The sequence below is a fragment of the Stegastes partitus genome, unplaced genomic scaffold, assembly GCF_000690725.1.
Source record: "Stegastes partitus isolate 25-593 unplaced genomic scaffold, Stegastes_partitus-1.0.2 Scaffold1322, whole genome shotgun sequence".
NCBI classification, from domain to species: domain Eukaryota; kingdom Metazoa; phylum Chordata; class Actinopteri; family Pomacentridae; genus Stegastes; species Stegastes partitus.
The window spans coordinates 152737-173380 of record NW_007579053.1 but is presented as its reverse complement, the minus strand read 5'-3'; the positions used below and the strand labels follow the sequence as shown (position 1 = coordinate 173380).

General features: G+C 41.7%; 1 protein-coding gene across 3 annotated transcripts; it reads right to left on the bottom strand.

The window, feature by feature from the left end:
• Positions 1–1124: 1124 nt before the first annotated feature.
• LOC103369716 (ATP-citrate synthase) lies at positions 1125–20208 on the bottom strand. Of its 3 annotated transcripts, XM_008298497.1 has the most exons (30): positions 20059–20208; positions 17236–17417; positions 16802–16924; positions 15444–15506; positions 14719–14909; positions 13809–13888; positions 13508–13638; positions 13103–13221; positions 12699–12835; positions 12287–12348; positions 11154–11271; positions 10788–10942; positions 9948–10041; positions 9644–9700; positions 9037–9066; positions 7479–7620; positions 6390–6558; positions 6176–6280; positions 5816–6012; positions 5572–5653; positions 5383–5493; positions 5162–5289; positions 4983–5076; positions 4638–4792; positions 3819–3969; positions 3310–3453; positions 3061–3174; positions 2766–2848; positions 2130–2206; positions 1125–2046 (listed from the first exon to the last, which is right to left on the bottom strand). In XM_008298497.1, exons 2-30 carry the CDS (start codon positions 17392–17394, stop codon positions 1952–1954), a joined length of 3366 nt encoding a protein of 1121 aa, XP_008296719.1. In that variant the 5' UTR covers positions 17395–17417; positions 20059–20208; the 3' UTR covers positions 1125–1951. The 3 variants fall into 3 exon arrangements, with proteins under 3 accessions (XP_008296719.1, XP_008296720.1, XP_008296721.1); XM_008298498.1 differs by lacking the exon at positions 9644–9700; XM_008298499.1 differs by lacking the exons at positions 9037–9066; positions 9644–9700.
• Positions 20209–20644: the final 436 nt, after the last annotated feature.

The following is a 20644-nucleotide window of genomic DNA, read 5'->3' as shown; positions in this document are numbered from 1 at the left end:
GAGATTTCACTTTTTTTTGGACCCCATTAGACAAGGACTGGTAAAATCTAGACTAAATTTTCCCAGAGAGGCAATCCGAAGCTACAAATTGGAAGCAGATTTAAAATACAAAATACTCTTTAAATAGAGATAACATTATTTTTGTTGAAGGGTTTTTCTGTGGTCAGCTTTAGATTCTAATTGATCCTCCTTACGCTTTAATTCACCCTCCTTTTTATGGGCAGATGCTTTATTAATGCCTAAACAAGTAAGAAGACTGTATTCCTCTTCAGGATGCAGCTGATTATTCCAAATTTACAGTATTAAGACAACACATATATAAAAAACATGTATATTAAAATTACATTAAAACTTAGCAAAACAAAGGAGTCCTACTTTACTCAGTGTAGAGCTGCTTTCAGTCTCTGCTTTGTGAGTCATGTTTGTAAATGCAACTACTGTCCAAGATACAGAATCACCTTTATTTTAAGGAATACGTCTCATTCTGTGCATTTGACCTGGGTCATGACTCTAAAGGTGGAACCAACTGTGCATCATTAATATGATCAATAACATATCAATATTTTTTTTAACTTCAGGTTCAGCACCTCTACAGACACATCATTTGAACATTAAACAGTTCAGCCATAATTAAAAGTAAAGCAATAAGTTCTTTTTATTTTTACTACTATATGACAGCATATTACAAAAAACAAAGCTTTTTTTTCACAGTTAAATAAAAACAGCAAACAAAGATTAACCACAGCAGGCATTACAGTGGGGCAAAGTGTTTTGAGTTGGTGTCAAGTCTTTAGCGAAAGTTGGACAATTTCCTTCACAGAGCCGACTTCTGGATTACGTGCAACGATTTCTCCCAAACAAAGCAAACCGCTTTCATGGTCCCTCGCCAAAACATGCTTTCGAGACTCACAGGGCTCATTCATGAAGCATTTTGCTCGCCTCCCGTCGTGATGCTTCTCCATCACTCTGTGTGCTGACAGTAATTCAGAAAAGCAGCAAAAGTTCAAATTTTACATTAAGACTTGAACACCTCAGAAGGGCATATAAGTTACAGTAGCTGATGAATACCAACCATTTATAAACCGCTCGGGTTGTAAACATGGTTGTTCCAGGAAAGGCAATGGTTTTTAGTGACACTTGTGTTGAATTCCTTTATTCCATTATAATGCCTCCTTGTCATAACAAACGTACCATCTACCACTGGACCCTGTTTCTTAACTTTTAACAAAAAACAACACATTCCCAAAATTAACTTTGGTGTACCTTGTGAAGACAAAAAAAAACAATTGTTCTCAGTGGGAGTTGAACCTGGAGAAGGAATTAAAAATCTGATCAGGATTTGGAGGAGTTGAAACTAAGGAGCAGCACTCAGAAAGCACACTTTCCTGTGGCCTAAAACAGGCAAGTGCTGATAAAAGTAAATCACGGTTAACTTCAAGAAGTAGTAGAAAAAGACACGTTACTGTATTGCTGAGCTTGAACAAATTCCCCATCAGCAGCTGTTAATGCAGACTTAACTATCCAGACTCCCGAATGCAAGAGTAAGGACTGAAATGCACTTTGAATCCTGCTCATGTCCCAACTATGCAAAATGAATTTATCAGATTTAACATACCAAATGATTTTGTGCTCTTGCAGTTACTCTATTTTGCATTGGTTTGGCTGTTTCTTCCGAACTGAATAAGTTACATCCCAAATTTTTTTTAAAATAAACTCTCAAAAACTAAATCTAAAAATATACTTCCCCTTTTTTCTCCGTAAAAACTAGACAGAAAAGTTCGACCCAGATCCCTCAAGCCAGACAAGTACTTCCACTTTTCCAGAATCATCCTGCCCAGTTTTCCCCCGATGGCAGCTGCTGTCATAACCGGAGCGTAAATATGTTAAGTGAGAAGTGTAAAGCTGCCCGACAGTCGCATCTGGAAGTGAGTCCCACTCCGCGCTGTGGGGATTACATGGACATGTGTTCAGGAAGCACGTAGGAGATGTCGTCCCAGGGGTGGCGGTACAGGCCCTGTTTCAGCCTCTTCTGGTCCAGGTAGTGGCCTAATGCAGCACAGACACAAGTCAGAGGTCTCGTTTCATACTTGGACAGTTTGTGTCATGGCTCTCGTTGGAATGGGACTCACCAATAAAGCCCATACTGCGACCGAGGACAAAGATCCCATTTAGTGCACCGATCTCCACAAACTCGTCAGCCTCATCTCTGGAAGCAGTTCAACATTCATGTGAGATACAATACGGGGCAGTGTGCTCGCAACAATACAGACAGTGCACTTTAGGCATCGAAGTTTCCCACAATGCATCCATGTAAGAAACATTTTGCCAACACTTAAAGAGGTGGAACACACTATAGTGTAGCAGCAAGCAGATATAAGTGTTTAATAATGCATCTGTCAATAACTATAACTCCCACCCAGTGGAGTATCAACAGATCAATAATGGCACAGTAAAACATTTAATTATATGAAATAAGCATTCCCAGGTTAAGTTGTGATTGTTTAGAAATATTGTAAACATGTAAAAAATATCTGCACATCTGCATTATAAAAGGTATTAAATGTTTATATAGTGCTTATAGTGGGTTAGATCTCTATGTATTTACTGTAACTTAACTTTAAAATGGAAAATCTAACACTATTCAGCTGTTTCAAAATGATTGCATTTGCTCCTTGATAAGTAGCCAATGATTTTTTGGAGTAGTCTGAAATGTTTGATGATTCACATTTACACGTCACCAGTCTCTTCACGTCTGCTGTTCTTACCGTGTGAAGCCACCACATGTCCTAAGCAGGTCCACAAAGGCAACACCAATAAAACCGTCCACGTTGAGGATCAGGTTGGGTTTCTGAAACATAAAAAAGCAAAATTCATTTGTCTTTATGAAATGAATTTCAGTAAGTCAGGTAACTTCTGCCCATTTTAACATAAAAAAGGAACAGCGCCACAGAAACATCTGAGTTCATATTAGTTTAACAGCCTGTTCAACATACGCTATGCACAACACAATCTTGGGGCCATTTTAGCGTCGCAAATTTTGCTTCACTCTTGCCGAAGTACCTTGGAGGTGGTGATCTTCTCTACATCTAAGGCGTAGTCGAGCAGCTGGGTGGAGGTGAAATGCTGCTTAACAAAGTCCTTCAGGATCTGCACCCGCATGTCTGGATTGTTGATCTGAAAACAAAAACAATCATCGCTTCAATTCAGCTAATGAACCTAGAAAAAGCTAGATCAATTTTTATTAGACATAAACTGCATAAAGGTAATGAACTAAGGTTAACTTTGGATCGTGAGAGAAGTGCTGCTTACAGATTTGACCCTGTGGCCAATGCCCATGATCAGCTTGCCATCCTTCTTCATCTTGTTGACAAACTCCATGGGCAGCATGCCGCTGTCGAACGCCTTGCTGAACTGCTTGGCTGCTGCATCCAGAGCACCTCCAAAACGGTCCCCCTGGATTTGATGAATAAATCATGTTTGAGCACAGAAATACTCTGGTGAAATGTAACAGTTTCTTATAATCTCAGTGTGTCCCAAGTGGCTCGTAAAAGCTAAGAGAGACATCAATAAGGTCCTGGACCAGAGTAAAACCTACTGAGCAGAAAAAACGTTAAACATCTTTGCCTACAATATCTACTGCTTCCAATGTGTTCATATGAGTTTTAAATGACAAACTCCTCATCAGATCAACGCTAGACTGATTGTTCTGACAAGTAATTGTTTTTTTTTCAGTATTTCCTTTCCAAAGACAAAGGTACAGTGATATCGTGTGTGTGTATTTGTGCGTGAATGATTGTGTGTTTGTGTGTGATACTGACGATGGTGAGCAGGCCAGAGGTGAGGCTTGAGATGAGGTCTTTGCCAGCACGAGCACAGACGATTGTGTTGTGAGCACCAGAGACGGCAGGCCCGTGATCAGCAGTCACCATCAGACACATTTCAATGAACTGGCAGGCGTAGCGCGGCAACCTGAACACAAAGAGAGCAGAGCTTATTCCACTGAAAAATGACAAGTAACCAGCGTTTAAGTTCTCTTCTCAGCCGCCAGTCAACAGCAGCCATGTTTCCATTTATCTCTCAGGAGAATTAAAAGTGAGCTTTTGTGAATGTGGCAAAAAATTATTCATTTAAAAGAAAAAAAAAAATGGGAATGAGGGTCATTACGATTAACTATTGGAGCAAAAAAACCAGGTAGTGCTGTCAAAGGGTGGCAGTATACACTAAACTGTGCATGGATGTAATAAACTGAATAAAGAAGTAGAGGTCGCAAACTGGAAACAAATCAGGTGTTTGCCAACTGTCAAAAGAAGAAACAAACGAAACCAGCTGCCTTAGCCATCTACGTCAGAAAACTGAGCGAGCTCTTTAGCAATTTTCTACAATTCTGCAGGTTGTAATTATTCTTTCATGTCATCTAGTAATGACCATGTTTCATGCTGTCAGGAGCCTCTAGAGGTGGAAGCAGCTGATTAGTCATGCGAGTTAAATGCTTGTTACGTCAGACCCTTCTCAGACGAGGCGTTTCCATCTCACATGAAGCATATACAAAATTGAAATTTTTCCAAATTTACATTAAGTTTCCTAACGTGATAATCCAAAACAGCAGAAACACAGCTAGTACGTCTACTCATACCAACCTGCGCTGGAACCACAGCAAGCCCAGCACTCCTCCTAAACCCATCTCCTCCTTAAAGACCTCGGTGATGGGCATGCCAGCATAGATGAGCTCCTGTCCTCGCTCGTCGCAGATGCTCGTCATGAAGGAGGCTGGCTTACGGATCAGGCCCAACTCCTGGAGAAGTTCCAGTGCAGAGGAAAGCAAATGATTGGTTTTGACACAGAAAATAAACTAAGAGTGAAAATGATTACAGACATATAAGAACTGCCACAGAAATGTTGACCGTAAACACAATAAATGCATAAAAGATTCACTTTTAATCCTAACTATCTATGTCAGAGGAGGAGTACTGTGAGGTTCTTACCCTGGCCCAGGAGTAGTCCATAGGTACTGTTGGGGGAGGCACCTCCTGGGCAGGAGTAATGGTACCGTTGGCCACCAGTTCATCATAAACCGTCCTATTTCACCACATAAACACAATATCAGTGAACAACTCCGAAAACAATTAAACAAACAAACTCCACTATGTGATAAATTACTCACTTGATGACATCTCCCAGCTCATCAAAGCTCTTTGGTACATAAGCTCCAGCGTCCCTCAGAGCCTGGTTCTTAGCTACTGCAGTCTCTGAAGCCTGGTTAGCGCAGGCTCCTGCGTGGCCGAACTGAACCTAGAGATGGCAGCATTGGATGTTAGCTTTAAAAAGCTCCAAGGTAATGACAGCAAGTAAATCTAGTTTTTTTTCCCAACACAGTCAACAGACCTCTGAAGCAAACATGGTGGCGCAGGTTCCAATACACCAGCACACCACAGGTTTGGTGATCCTGCCCTCTCTGATGCCTTGGCAGATTTTGTACTCCTCTGTACCTCCAATCTGGATGACAAAGACGTATTAAAAATGGGAAATTGTTTGGCACAAGGAGCATAGACCACACTGGAAGCAGTCCCCCACCTCTCCCAGCACCACGATCATCTGAATCCCTGGAGTGTCTTGGTAACGTAGGACGTGGTCCATGAAGGTGGAGCCCGGGTATCTGGACAAAGAGGACCACAACATGAGAATGTAAATGTCTGCTTAAAATTTGTTTCACAGGAACAAGGATGGAACAATATAAAGATCCGGTTTTAGCAACGTGTTTCAACAGGATAACTGTCTCTCGCTGCTAAGCAAATGATGTGCAAATAACTTCTTGTACCTGTCTCCTCCGATGGCCACGCCTTCATAGACACCGTCTGTAGTGCGTGAGATGATGTTGTTCAGCTCGTTGGACATGCCTCCAGAGCGGGACACATACGCCACACTTCCAGGACGGTAAAGCTTGGAAGCCAGGATGTTGTCCAGCATGCCGCCTGTGTTGCCGATCTTAAAGCAGCCCGGCTTGATGCCGCCAACCTGAAACACAAAATTGACAGGTAATAAATTACATGGTGTGGAAAAAGGGTATCATTTTCAGTTTCTATACACCGACGATGAACACAACTACATATTCATAGACAGAGAAAATGACTGAGGACCTCTGTTGTCAACAAATATATACGAGGATGAAGCTCCGTACCGTCGCAGGACCTATGATGGTGACACCTTTCTCATCAGCCATCTTGATCATCTTCCTCGTCTGAGCTTCAGGGATGCCCTCCGCTATGATGGCGATCGTGTGAATCTGAAAACACAGTCAGGTCAAGTCAGATTTTTATCTTGATCTCAGTTGTTTATGTGGTGAAGTGGGAGCTTACATGTAAAAAATAATACTGCTAGCCTCATGTTTTTACCTGTGGGTACTGCATTGACTCCATTGTGCTGTCGAAGGCCGAGCGCAGTGAAGCAAAGCTGATCAGGACGTCCACCTCTGGGTGCTTCTTCATGGCATCGGCCATGTTCTTATAAACTGGCAGCAAGATCTCTTTATGGCCCCAGTAAAACTTCTGCTTGTGATCTCCACTGAGCAACACAAGAATGACAAGAAGCAGAATTTGAATAAAGCTAAAGAAATATCAAAACAGTAAACAGTGAAAACTTAATTTCTTCTTCTCCTGTAATAAATAGCTACAGTTATAACCACATTATTTTATAATGGTGTGAGAAGAAAAAAAGTCCTGTCAGTAAAAAGGTTTGGTTTCCAACCTAAGTTAACCCAAGTACACCACAGGTTAGCAGGTTTGTTATAATATGTAAACTCAAAGTTTACAATTAACCCTCTGACTGTTAGAGCAAATGGTTTATTTGTGACCAAGTAATTTGTTTGTTTGTTTTCAGTCTGTCAAGTGCAAAGGGGTTCAATGAAGAGCTGGGTCTTTAGTCTTTTTTTAAAGACTGAGAGGGAGTCAGCAGATTGAACAGAGTTTGGTAACTCGTTCCACCAGCACAAAACCACAGAGGAGGGGAGTCTAGCTATCGACCTCGGGTCTTGTTGCGGTGGTTTTATCAGGCGGTTTTTGTTGGTCGAGCTTAGTGAGCGGGAGGGAGTGTAGACCTGAATGAGAGAGTTCGGACAGGAGGGAGCTGTTCTCGTTGTGGTTTTTTTAGGTCTAATGATAAATAGTCATTAAAAGATAACATGCCTTTAAAATACACTTGTGGGTTCTGGAGATTCAGAGAATTATTCGAATGAAAAAAGGCTGAATATTTGAAAAACCAAGACATTAGGGTACAAAACCCATAACGCTACATTTTAAAAACTGCTACGAACAGTTGCTTTAGCTACAGCATCCTTCCAAGTCAAGTCATGTGATTTCTGCATGTTCTGCAGTAACCGGTGTTTAGTAAGATTTGTTGTGTACGGCAATATTCCCAAATAGGCGGCGTCTCAACTCTTGTAGTTTATCTCAGCTGAAGGTATCACGAGATGTTGGTCGACCTACGTGAAGGGGTAGACCATGGCCGCCACTGAAGGTTCATCCCGGGAGCAGACGTAGTCGAAGTCCAGCATGCCCTGCACAGCACGTGTCTGCATGCCCCAGACAATGGCCTTGGTGTGTTTTCTGAACAGTGTGGTTGCCTTGGCTGAGGGAACGAAACGGCAGAAAGAGAGAGAGAGAGATATTCAAGTGAGAACTGGAAGCTGAAATAAAAACCAATCACAGATGAAGGAGGGGGGGAGCTCAGGAAAAGAGCAGGAATGGGGATGGTGAGAAGCAGAGTAGAGAGTGCACTCACTCTGACGACAGAGATGAAGGAGGTAGACAAAATAACACCTCAACACTGCAAACACTGCCGCCATATTTCACCCACTTCCCCTTTGACTTACACAATCCAATTTTCCAAGTGGTTTGACGCGTGCAGTGTATTTGCATGTCAGATGTTGTACCAGACATCCTTTTTTTTTTGCTGACAAATGCTGTTAATGACCACGTAAACTCACAATCATGACTACAAACGAGTTATTTGTTTTATCCACCCTCCTCTACATTACACTGTTAAAAAGATTAATTAAAAATGAACAATTATACAAGGGGCACTTTGAGTCACACCAGTATTATGTTAAAAATCTCTTCTCATTCTTCTTCTAATAACTGTTTTGTACAAGCCCTGTGCAGCTGCTTTGTCTCTGATAAGATAACTGGCATGTCCATTCCTTTGGAGTGAAGAAATTAAGTACAAACATCAACAAAGGTTTTTTTCTAAGCAAGATATTTCCAGTTTCTGTCTTTTTATTGCAGATCTGTAGAAGTTACTGTGTGCTCCCCCCACTTAAAAATACAACTCCTCTACAAACACAACCCTTGGATGTTGATGACAAAGATCTGTACTGGCAATTTAGTGAACTACATTTCAAGTGAAGGACTAACTATCACAGCAACCCAGCTCAATAAATAAACGAAGAACCTGAACGTATTAGATGTTAGGGTCAGACTGAGCTGACGCATGGTGGAAATGACACCACTCTGTAACAGATCTAACCACCTCCTTTAAGAGCAGACTGTTCTGTTAGTGTACAACATGCTTCGAAGCATTTGTTGTTTAGTTATAATAAATGATGTCGCCACACATTTGTTACAGTCCTCCCCGGTCTCTCTTGCTCTCTGCCTTCTGTCGTTACATCTGATCTTCGAGAAGTTGTGCACACAGTTATCAGAGGTCCAGAACTACCAGATGCATCTTTCCAGGATGAGGAATAATGTTTTCGATGAAGGACAAACACTGCGTGTTGGACTGATTTCTGCCAGTTTCTATATCTCACAGCTTTGTCTTTAGAAACTCCAACAAATGTCAGTCTGAAAGGAAATGTCTGTTCAGTCAATTTAGATTCAGCGACGTGAAACAGCGCCCCTGGAAGTGAATAAGCCACCATAAGAATGCCAAAAAGAAGGACAGACTGTGGATAAACATCAGAGAGCAGACAAAAAAAATGGGAAGGCAGAGGGAAGTGGACAGAGGACGGAGAGGGCAGGAAGACAGGTTTTTCACACCCTTCCATACCTCCGCTGCAGCCTGAAGAGGCCTGAGCTTCTGTGACCCCCACAGGACGAGAACACAAAATATGACAAAATGAGCACAAAAAAAAACAAAAGAGAAAAATAATGAGTTGCTGAAACTTATTCAATGAACACACTTCAAGGCATTGTGGCAACTGTGTGTCATCACTCCATTAAAAAGCACAGCAGAGGAAAGAGCATGCAAAGCTCAGCTGCTACAGAGCATGCCTGTACTGTGCTGCTGTGGAAAGCAATCTAAAAAGTACGATTTTATTAGGATTAAATGTTTTTTTGTTTGACTTCTTAAGCTACCTCTATGCAGCAACAAACAATTCTGTGTCCAAATGACAAGTCGTCTCTAAATGAGCATTAAGAACTGATATTATATTTCAAACACAACTTATTTTAAAACATTTCGCAGAAGAATGTAATGCACCCAGAACACTACTGAGAAACTGAGATTAAGCGAACGAGTTGGTGTCACACTCAGATACACTCCTTCCTACCAAAATAAGAAGGGTGAAGGGTAAAGAGGGGAAAAAGGAGGGCAAACCAACGTAGAGTGTACGGGCAGCCGAGCGCGGTGAGGCCATGGCACGCCTATCACTTACCTTTCCAATCACCTGTGACCATATTCTTCAGAGGCCACAGAATAGAATGAAGAGAGTCTTAGAGAAACAAGCATGAAAGAGACGAGGGTGAGTGGACAGTTTGTGCAGAAAAACCAGAAGCGCAGGAGGAAGAAATTGGAACGAAAATCAAAGTGCAGAGCAGTGGTTACAGCGTTTTAGGGAGGAGGGAGGGAGAAATACAAGAAGCAAGGGACAGAGAAATGAAAAAGCAGAAGTGCATGAGTAAATATGGAGTCTCGCTGCTGAGAAGCAGTTCAGAAGTGAGGCCTTCTGTGTTAATTACCTGGTGGGAGACCTGCTTTAGACTTTTTCGCCGGGGTGACATCGTTAGACGTCCTGGGTTCAGAGAATGAAGCTGTCCTTGTTGTAGCTGGAGTCTGGAACAGATAACAGAAAGACAAACATTTATGTTATACAAAACCTACCAGAAGTTTGCAAGGAGGAGCAGCAGCGTGGCCACAGTGTCCCTCCATTTCCCTACATTTTTAGGAAGCACTACGTTAAATTGTTAGTCTATTATCAGTCAATATAACCTACAATAAGATGATAATTTTAAACAGAACATTATTTGAAATTGTTGCATGTAAACTGTAAAAATATTGCAGTGACAAAATTGCATTTTTTTCAAGTTTGGTCCCATAATTAAAGAAAGAAGAGAACAGATTAGCACAAGAGCTGTTTCCTAACCCAATTACAAAACCTAAATGTCTGCCAGAGTCAAGTAAGTTCCCACAGCTGCTCTTAGACACTAAGAGCACACAGAGACTACACGAAAACAAAAACACATAGAATAGAGCTGCTCAAAGTCAACGCTGCATGTTTAAAAATACATGACTGAACTGAATACTTGATTTGGTGAATACTCTTCACATGCAACAACTTTTAGCTACTTAAAAACCTGCATTACATGTTAGTAATACTTTTTTCTTTAACTTTTGCAAACAGAAGAACAGTGAATTTACATGAGGATATTTTACTATTTAACTGTACATTTAACTACGTAAACAGCCCAAAGCAACATTACGCACATCTCAAGCAAGACAACATCTAACTTGTTTAAGAGAGCAGATAATGCCCTGCAGACCCTCGTCTATTTACAAGCAACTGAATTAAATGACATTACCTTTGCACTGCTGCTGGCATTAAGGAGAAAGTTGGCGGTGTGTGCGTCCATCGGGGGCTGGTTAGGGATCGGCCGGTGGCCCAGGGCCATCCCAACAATGGCCGTCATATGGGTCTCAGTACCAAACACGTGAATAGGAATACCTGTGGTCTTTCCTACAGAGAAGAAAAAGGTGTTTAACAGCAATGTATTTCAGACTGAACTCATACAAAACCTCAACTCACTATAATCCAAACATTTAATCAAAGTATCCCTCTTTTCTGTAGTCTGATCATTTAACAATAACTTGACAACATACATGCTAGATAATTAAATGTGTTTGTTTCCTGAGTGACACCACTACGATCTCAGCCTGGTCTCACTCACCTACTTCCCCCATCACCCTCAGCCCCTCCTGGTAGTTGGGTCCGCCACGTCGAACAAATATGGTGACCTCGTGCTCCTTCAGAGGACCTTGGTAGTCTTTAATGGCCCTGACAATGCCCTGAGGACACACACAGGCAGGTCAGGTATGTGGTGCACAAAAGTGTCTCTGTGTGTAATTTAGTCACAAATATTTTCTGTGTTCCACTCGCAGGGCTTCATGTTGTCTATATGTTATCTCTTCCAAATGCTGCCCTATATATGTTATATTTCTATACCACAGGAGCACAGGAGAAGAAACGTGCTACTTTAATCTTCCTTCAAGTGCGAAATGTGAAGTTTCAAAATAACACAGCACAGTTAGGCAGAGGGGTTCCAGCGGTCACAGTCTTGAAAAAGTTTTCTGGTCATAAAAATAAGACTTATTTAGTTTGCAAACTGACTATTTCCGCCGGTCCTTGAACTACTCAGTCTTTGATGTGCAGATCCGTTGGAAAAAGCAACCAAATCGCTAAACTTAGATCATAATATTCCATCAAAATGGCTTAATTCTACATGTGTCATTTAAAAATTTGTAGAAATGTAACTGTTCAGTTTAAGCAGATGCTGTTAAAGAAAATATTTTTACAAAAATATGAACTGTTCAACGCCATCATGAAGCCATAAGTAACTCTGGTGCAACCCAAAGACCCATGACAGAAAATCTGAAACCTTTCCAGCTGAACTGGGTTGAACTGCAGGCTGTGCTTGTAAAGAGCAGGTAGGAGACAGTTATGGAAACAAATTAAAAATCTAAGTAGTAAAATATCTATAGCGTGTGTAGTCACCATTTTTTCAAGTATTGGAAACATCTGTGGAACCTTGGAAAAATGTTGTAAATGTTTTTTTTCCCTTTTTGTATAATTTACGCCCTGATAACTTTGTTACACTCAACAAAAAGAACAATTCTCTCCACTTCTAGCCATGACTGTGCTGTTTTCCATAGAGGTGCAGAACACTCCAAGAAACTGCTCAGAGTTGCAGAGTTGGTTTTCCTCTTTGGAGGAGAAATGAATACAAATTTCACTGACGTAGTCGCTTTATACAGTAACTTTTCTTTAAACAGTGCTTCAGATAAAGATATCAGCATGTTTCACCTTGAATGTGGCTGCCACGTTAGTAAAGTTGGCGATACTTCCTCCGATGATCAGGACTTTCCCTGCAGGACACAGAAACATGTAAAGAAAATGTTCACGACTGAAATGTGACTCCCAGTAACGTAGTTTGGTGACAGCCTTTAAGTCTATTGCTGGCAACATCCACATAGTGAATAGCGGCCTTGTTGACACACTAGAGGAGAACAAGTAGGTCACATTGCAGAAGTAGGATCCCAAACTGATGTCTGTTCCTCAAGCAAATTTACAAACAGCTCAAAGAAATGTCTAGTTAATCTGAAACAGCCTCTTGGCTTCCTCCCACCAACAATTCACCTTTGGCCCACTTTTTTTTTTTGTTTTTTTTCACCCTGTTTGGGAACTCAAGCTCTGACAAAGAATTGGCTGCACCCACCCAGAGGATGTTTTTCCCGTGTCATGAGGGAGAGGATGGTCTTTGCGTAGTCATAGGTCTGCTGTTCACTGGGTGCGCCGGAGTACTCGCCATAATTGGCCAGCTCGTCCACTCCACCCAGGTCACAGATGGTGTCGCTGAGGAGGAGGTGAGATCAACAGTCAAATACAGTGTCCTGATTCAGTCGGTTTTAGCTTAACTGAATGGGTTGAGCAGGCAAAAGGAAAGTCAAACTGGTGCTTTTCTTACACTTTGCTTGTATCATTGACTGCCACAAGGATTAAACACACTTTACAGTTTCAAAGCATGAAGTAAAAGAGGTGGCGCAGATTACTATGTACAAAGCAATCATTTCGGTCTTCTAAGAAGTGCCATATGTATACTCCTCCTGGTCAAGGGACTACCTGTAGACTACTGAAGCACCTCCTCCAGCCACCATGGTCCAGATCCTGCCTCGAGGGTTCAGCAGGGTCAGCTTCAGACTGGCACCGCTTTTTGCATCCAGGTCTGCTATGTAGGCCTCCTACAAGTGACAGAGCATATGGTGGGAAACAGTACATTCTGGTCAATGAGCACGAGGCCAAAGATGAAGTCATGAACAGAGATTTAAGCAGCTTCGAATATGGTGAGTGCTATTTTCAAGGGAGGGATAAAACCGAATGTGATGCAATCCTTCACCAAGGAAGTTCCAAAAACAAGTATTTTTATATTGCAGTAAAAAAGCACAATGCAGAGTAGAGCGCTGTACATCCCAAAAGATCCCATTAAACACATGAACTAAAACTGGATTATGACTCTTCAGATCTCACCTCTGGATATGCTTCCCTGCCAAAGGGTGGAGGAAACTCCACGTCGCCCCATTTGGCCTTGCAGATGTAATCCGCTGTGGCGTCAATCTTAGCTGCCATGTCGAGGATGTACACTCCTTCTTGAGTGACGACTGGTTGAGACAACAAAAAACGACTTATCAGTTTGTATGTTTACCAAAAATAAACGTGTTCCAGAGCCTGTTAGTTATCAGGGCTACATTTGATGATTTTAGATTTTCTAGTCAACAATTATTAACTTTTTCTGGAGAGGAATGTGATACTGCACAGATTAGTGATTTACCGAGGGGGTTGATCTCGAGATAGGTGAAGTAGAGGTCCTCGTAAAAGTTGAAGAGCCCCACTATAAAACTGGCCAGGATTCTTAAAGGAGGAAAAAAACAATGGATCAAAATCACCATACAAGAGTGGATAATGACTGGAAGTTTTGCAATAAAAGAGCTACAGAAACAGAAAGAGAGGAGCCCACATGCTGCCTGAATATCCCCACAGTTCTGCTGAATCCCTTCATGTACAACAGACACTGCAGCAATGGTGTAACTCACACTGGATCACACAATGACGTAGTTAATAAAACTAGCCAAAAACTTTAATGTTATTCAGTTTCAAAGAGAGATCACTATGTTCTCAGCACACTGAGGGGGGAAAAAACACAAACACATCGCTCAAGGGCACAGCACCAAAGAACACAAGAACTGTTTCGAAGACAGAGAGCGACTTTGGCTTCATAGGCACACAAAATAAGAGGAAACAAATACAACTGATCAGTGAACACGTCTTGATATTAGACGTGGCTGGTTACTCCCCGTAATGTATTTGGTGCAATAACTGACTCATCAAATGAGGGAGGGAATCTCTTATCACAGTCTGTCTGAAGGTCTTGATAAACAGGCCCAGATACAGACTGTGAGGGACGCCATCGAGTCTTGGTCCAGTGTTTTAAAGTATCCAACAGAGAATTGCAAAACTGCCATCATGTCATTGATATTGTGAGGTGCCCTAAAATTCACACCCAATGCTGACAAGATAAAAGACGACCACCTGGTTGTGTTTTAAGGACACAATGATCCAGATACAGCAACACTCTGCTTTCCTATCCTATTGTATTACAATACATGTCTCATTTTCAACTAAGTAAGGCCTATTTGATATGCATAAAAATTAGAGCGTTAAAAAAAAGGATGTGTCCGTACTCTTTCTTGTCTTCGGGAACATGTGTGAGGAGCTGCTCTCTGACTTGGTCCTCAGTGAGCTTTTCATTCACCGCGACCATCAGCCTCTGGGCCTTGGCGTCCACGTCGCCCACCTCCACTCCTCCCTCGTGGTGGAACAGCACATAGTCGCCCTCACGTGTGGCATAGACACACATATAAAACTCTTCCTCCTGAGCCAACCAAACAGAGAGTAAGGGCAAACACAAGGACATTTTTACAGATTTCGTCGACAAACAGCAAACGATGTGTGCTGAAGGTCGACACGCTGTTTGAACATCAGACTTAAAGGACGTTTAGTTCACTCATAAGCCTTTTTTTTTCCAGATATAGTACAAACAACATTATGGATTCATCAGTCATAGTGAGTGAGTCAGACATGAAGCCAACACATTCGGATGCCATCAGATTACCGGACAGGACTGCAAGTCTGAAAAGGGCTACACAGGCACGTCTTCTCAAATATTTGAGAAAATGTGAAGGAGTCAGCAAACTAATCACATGCACGCTGACCTATATACAAAACACACAAAGCAACCTGGCTGGTTCATTGTCATGCTGAAGGCTCTGAGTGTTTGCTTTCCTGGTTAGAGTGGAACCCTGTAAGGCTATGTGCCAAGTGAAAGGCTACACACATAAAACGGCCTTCAGCATAATAATCTGGGTGTGGAATGACGAAACACAAGAATTTGGCTGGCATACATTACCTGTGTGTGTGGTACAAATGGCTCAATGAGGAAGTTCTTCAGCACACCTTTTGCCTTCCCCACCTATTGAAGACAAACACCATGTCACAAACCCTGTTAGTCTAACCTAGATGTACTGAAAGGAAAAATGCAGACATGAATAGCTTTATATACGATTTACATATTTTCCTATAGGACATTTTAGCTCCACTGTAAATAGAAATGACATCTTATATGCTGCTACTAAGTTTCATTTTATCACTCGATATTGTAAATTGGTTTACAACGCGTAGTCATCTTTACAACACTGGTTTTGTGTGTTCCAGTTTTTGTAAGAACATTCAATTTGTTTTATTAATATCAAAGTGCAAATAACAAGAAACTAGTGATGTTGCGGCTGGAGGAAGATTTTTTCTTTTTCATGCACTGGAAGTACGGCGACTGCCTGCTTGAAAGGCAGCGTGTCTGTGTGTGTATAGTGGACCAGAATAGACCACCCTCTGACCCGTCAAATCTAAACATAAGCCCGTGGCCTCTGGCACTGGACACCATAACAGATCTATAGGTTGGGACTAATGGAGCAAACATTCTCTTCATATGCTGAGTGAAATGCAACATGGCGCTCATGGGATGTAGTGCAAGAGTTTGGCTCTTTAGCCGCATTATTATCTACCTGTATGACTTTATCAATCAGAACTTGATGAGAAAGGGTCGTTTGCTATTAAAGATACACTGGTTTCTCGTTAACTGAATACGTTTTCTTTGTTGAACCACATGTGCTATTAATATTACTTCTGCTGTGAAGTCCGCATCATGGGGGGGATAATACAGCTTTTCATCATTAGGGGACAGTAAAGGTGCATATCAAATGGATTTCAAAGTTAAAGCAACAAATCCACAGATAAACAACCAAATAACACCAAAAGAAAACTTGGGTATGTGTTTAAGAAGACACATACATGGACACAGAATAATTAGTTCTGCTGAAAAGACTGAGTTCTTTGTGTATATGACAACCAGAAAATCCACATTCAGACCAATATGGGATCCTCGTGGATAAATGTAAGACATTCATTTAAAAACAGAGACATTAGCATCAGTGAAGCAAAAAAAAAAAACAGGGTCAGTCCACTAAAGAGTTGTAAATCCAGACACATATTTCTGGTTGAGGACTTTCTGACATGAGCAACATACTTCTAATGTTTTATTCGTCAATTGCTACAACGAACAATAACTTTAAAGTTAAATCCTTCACTATAGCATTGTTCTATTTTATAGTAATAGAAATCACTGTGACATGTTTTTGGTTTCTCATAAAGCTTCAATTTCAAGTTTTCTGCAAAGTGATAACTAAAGCATATAAAGCACAGTCAACTCACAGTAGTCTCTTTCATGAGACGGGCTCGGAGCCACTCCTGGACACCCTGCAGGTCCAGGTTGATGCCCACCAGCCCGAGCTTCCCACGCCGCTTGATCAGTTGATCTGGCTTCACCACCAGCCGCTACGCGTGGAGCAAGGACAAAAACGTCAGACAGATACTACAGGAAAAAGCCACGGATCCGTATAAATACTAGCGTGATGAATCAAACTGAGACCTGGTCACAGTCAGTGCATCTACACACAGAGTCACATGCTTCCGTAACGGTAAAGACATAACGTGCTGCAAGTTATGTACACAGAGAGTCCGTGATGTAAACTATGTAATTAATCTCGTGATTTTAATCCATATTTAGTAGGGGAGTAAGCACAAACATGAAAACAGGCTAGCAGAAAGCTCTTGCGGTTGTACTGAGCCAGTCACAGCAGTCTTACCTCCGTCAGCAGCCATGGATGCTCCTGTGTGAGGCGGTCCCAGTCGGTCTCTGCAGTTACCGTAGCATAGCGAAAGCGGTTCTGCACAGCTGCAGAGGTGCAGATATACTTATACAAGAACTCCTTTCCTGTCTGCTCTGAGATGGCTTTCGCCGACATGGCAGCGCTGGACAGCACAGGACCTGGGAGGAGAAGGCCACAAGCTAATTTCACCGAGTCACTGCATCATCATCATCATATGGATATACTGATAGACACAACCAATAAAAACTAAGCACAGAAGCATCTGAGCAGCTACAAACTACAGGTCAAGGCAATTCTGATTTTATACCAAGATGGTGATTATGTGTAATTTAATGTATTTACTGAATTTTAAAGCATTTGGAGCCTTGTCAGCATATCCACACTAGGATTTCCACGACAACAGTCCACCAACTCTCACAAACTATAAAAGTATTTCCTATCTACTACAGGACCTACATGCTGAATGTATTTTTTCCAAGACACTCAACAGGCATTGAGGGCAACTCCTAAAATATACAGTCAATGATAGTTGTCTTGGTTAGAGGTGATGCTATGCCGCCTTTGCATGCAGTGGTTCTCACATGGGCATGTTGAGAATCCAAACAGACAAATCCAAAGATGAGTTTCTCAAGCAGAACTTCAACGTTTGAATGATTAAACCGTGAGTGTTTGTGCAGGCTAAAACAACAACAACAACAACAACTGCATTTTCAAACAAAAGAAAGTTGCTCTGTGGTCACTTTGCCGGTGGTGTGCACAAACACATACACAATCGTCTGATGTTATTTCTCCATTCAGGCTGGCCAAAATAAGCTTACAACTAGAAGAAGCACAGATTAAACATAATTACTACTTCACTTTAAGGTTCTAGTGTGTGACTGAGAACATCTCAGAGACATTTTGTTCTGACAGTAAAAAGCTGAAGCTGTAAACAAATCATTTAAAATCATCTCCATTGTCAGTTACATTTACCAGTTAAGCTGTAGATAGCACAAACTGAAAATTACAGAATATGTCTACGCTTGAATTGGAGGCACAACACCAGTTAAAACGCTCAGACAATCACATGCTTGCACATCAAATCAATAAATAACTGTGTGCATGGTTAACTCTACTCCCTCCTTGAATCAACAATCCAGCCTTTGTCTAACATTTGGGAATACAAACAGACCAGAAAAGACTTAGTCTCCGGATTAAAGATGCTACTGGAGCCTAAAGGATTAGTCAATCGATAAAGATGATTAAGCCGATATTCTAATAGCTGATTGATCAACTGCAGGAGATGTTCTCCAATTCTGATTTAAGGTTCTCAAATGTATAGATCTGTTATATGTTGTTGTGCATGGGCGTACAATGTAATGGGCATTTTTCATGATTTTTTGACATTTTTTGGCAAAGGATTTGTAAAACTGGATTTACACTCACACTCGCTTTAACAGATAAATTCAATCTGAAACAAACACCGATTATGATCGACAAAGTAGACAAGACACTCCGCTGCTGCATAATACCAAAAGAAATAATCTAACATAAACAAAGCTTTGAAAGTTAGCAATCTAAAGTGTTTGGGAATCTCATAACAAGGATGTGATGGATGAAGTGAGTCTAAACAAAGGCGACAAGTTGCACTGATGGCCTTGATATTCCTGTTCAAATCATCACAGTATGTTGCCAGACCTGCTCATCCAACTGTGCCTCAACTAACACAAACACTCCTCCATAGGGTGAAGTTTCTTTTGGCCTGGTGCCTAAAGTTTACATCTCTAATTTGAAGACAGGTAAGATACTCTAATGACCGGAAAGCAATGTATAAAGCACCCCAAACTGCTGCAGTACATGTAGCACCACCAAGCATGCAGTGATAAGCAGTGAGACTTGATTACATGCATCTTATCTCCTCTGCCACCGTCTGACTGATAACATTTTATGGTGGTTTTGTTTCTGCCTTTGACACAGTGGCTTCTTTTTTTTTTTTTCATCTGTAGCACTTCAACACAGAAAGGCAGTCAATAGGATGTCTGTGATAACTAACCTGGCTGGGATTTAGCTTAGCAGGCTATCCTGTCATGCCTTCACAGACAGATGTCTCGGTGTTTAGCCTGACATAATCCACTAGTCCAGTCTATTGTTTGAAGCTACCTAGCCGTGAAATTAGTGTTTCTGTACGGGCTCCTAAGCTTCAGAAAACTGGATTTGGTGGGGGGGCAGTAGCATCACAGGGGCCACTACAGGGGAGGCACTGCTCCAGACAGCTTTAGCATCACTCCTGCCATGCTAGCATCACACTTCTGAATGAAGCCACTGTACCAGCTACCACACCCACTCCAAACACTGTAGCCTCAACTAGCTTTCCTAGCAGCAGTAACTTTAGCTTTTCTGGCTGTATGGAAATAAGGAACTACTCCCCTGAAGGGAGAAACTAATAGGGGTAGCAAAACCTCCATGGAGGGGGAAAAAAAACTAGACTGCCAAAGGAGGAAGATGCGGCGTGTGGATGATGTAAGGTGAAGTTAGCCTGCGTTTTTGATTAATTTGACTCTTTTTAGTTTCTCTATTTTACAACCCAACAGCTAAGCCAAACAGGCTAGGCAACGGTTGTATCTTTTAGTGTCTGGGAAGATGACACTAAGTGCAGTTTTGGCACGCAAACCTCACCGCATCTCATATCCGCTAACCTGAAGTCCTGACTGGCTGACAGGCTAACTGCTGTAGCCTCAGCACGGTGCAGGCAGCTGCTAGCTAGTTAACCGAAAAGAGCACTAACGTAGGCGTGCAAACTAATAAAGACAAGATGGTTACCTTGGCAAAAACAGTAACAACTTCTTCTTGAAGTAAACGAATCGTGTCCTGGGCCAAAAGAAAAAAAAGAAGTGACACGGCTAAGCAGTCAGTTGCTCTTGTACCGGAGTCCGCTACCGCCAGCCGCTGCCACCTCACTCTCCTCCTGTCGCACCATAATCTGGCGACCGATTACACGTCGGTGCGGCTCGCTGATTGGCTGAGGCGGGGTCACGTGGTGGCGTCAGTCACACCCACAGCTTTATAGGAGACCACTTAGAATAAATCAAGTGAACTGGCAAAATTAGAATAACCAGTGGTGGAGAATGACACGAATGACGGGGCGATTTCTCAATTCTGATACCGCCACACTGGGTAATAAAACCTTTTTTTTTTTTTTTTTAAACTGTTACACGTAAACTAGGTCAATCTGATCATATAAAATTCTGTTAACAGTGGTTAAATATGAATTCACATCCTTTAAAACCAAGTTAAATGCACCTACTGGTACAATTCTGGTATTTACAACCTTTAAAGCAACGTTATTATAAGAAAGTACTCATCAGTAAGTATGCCCCGTGGCTACTGATCCCTTTACATACAAGCA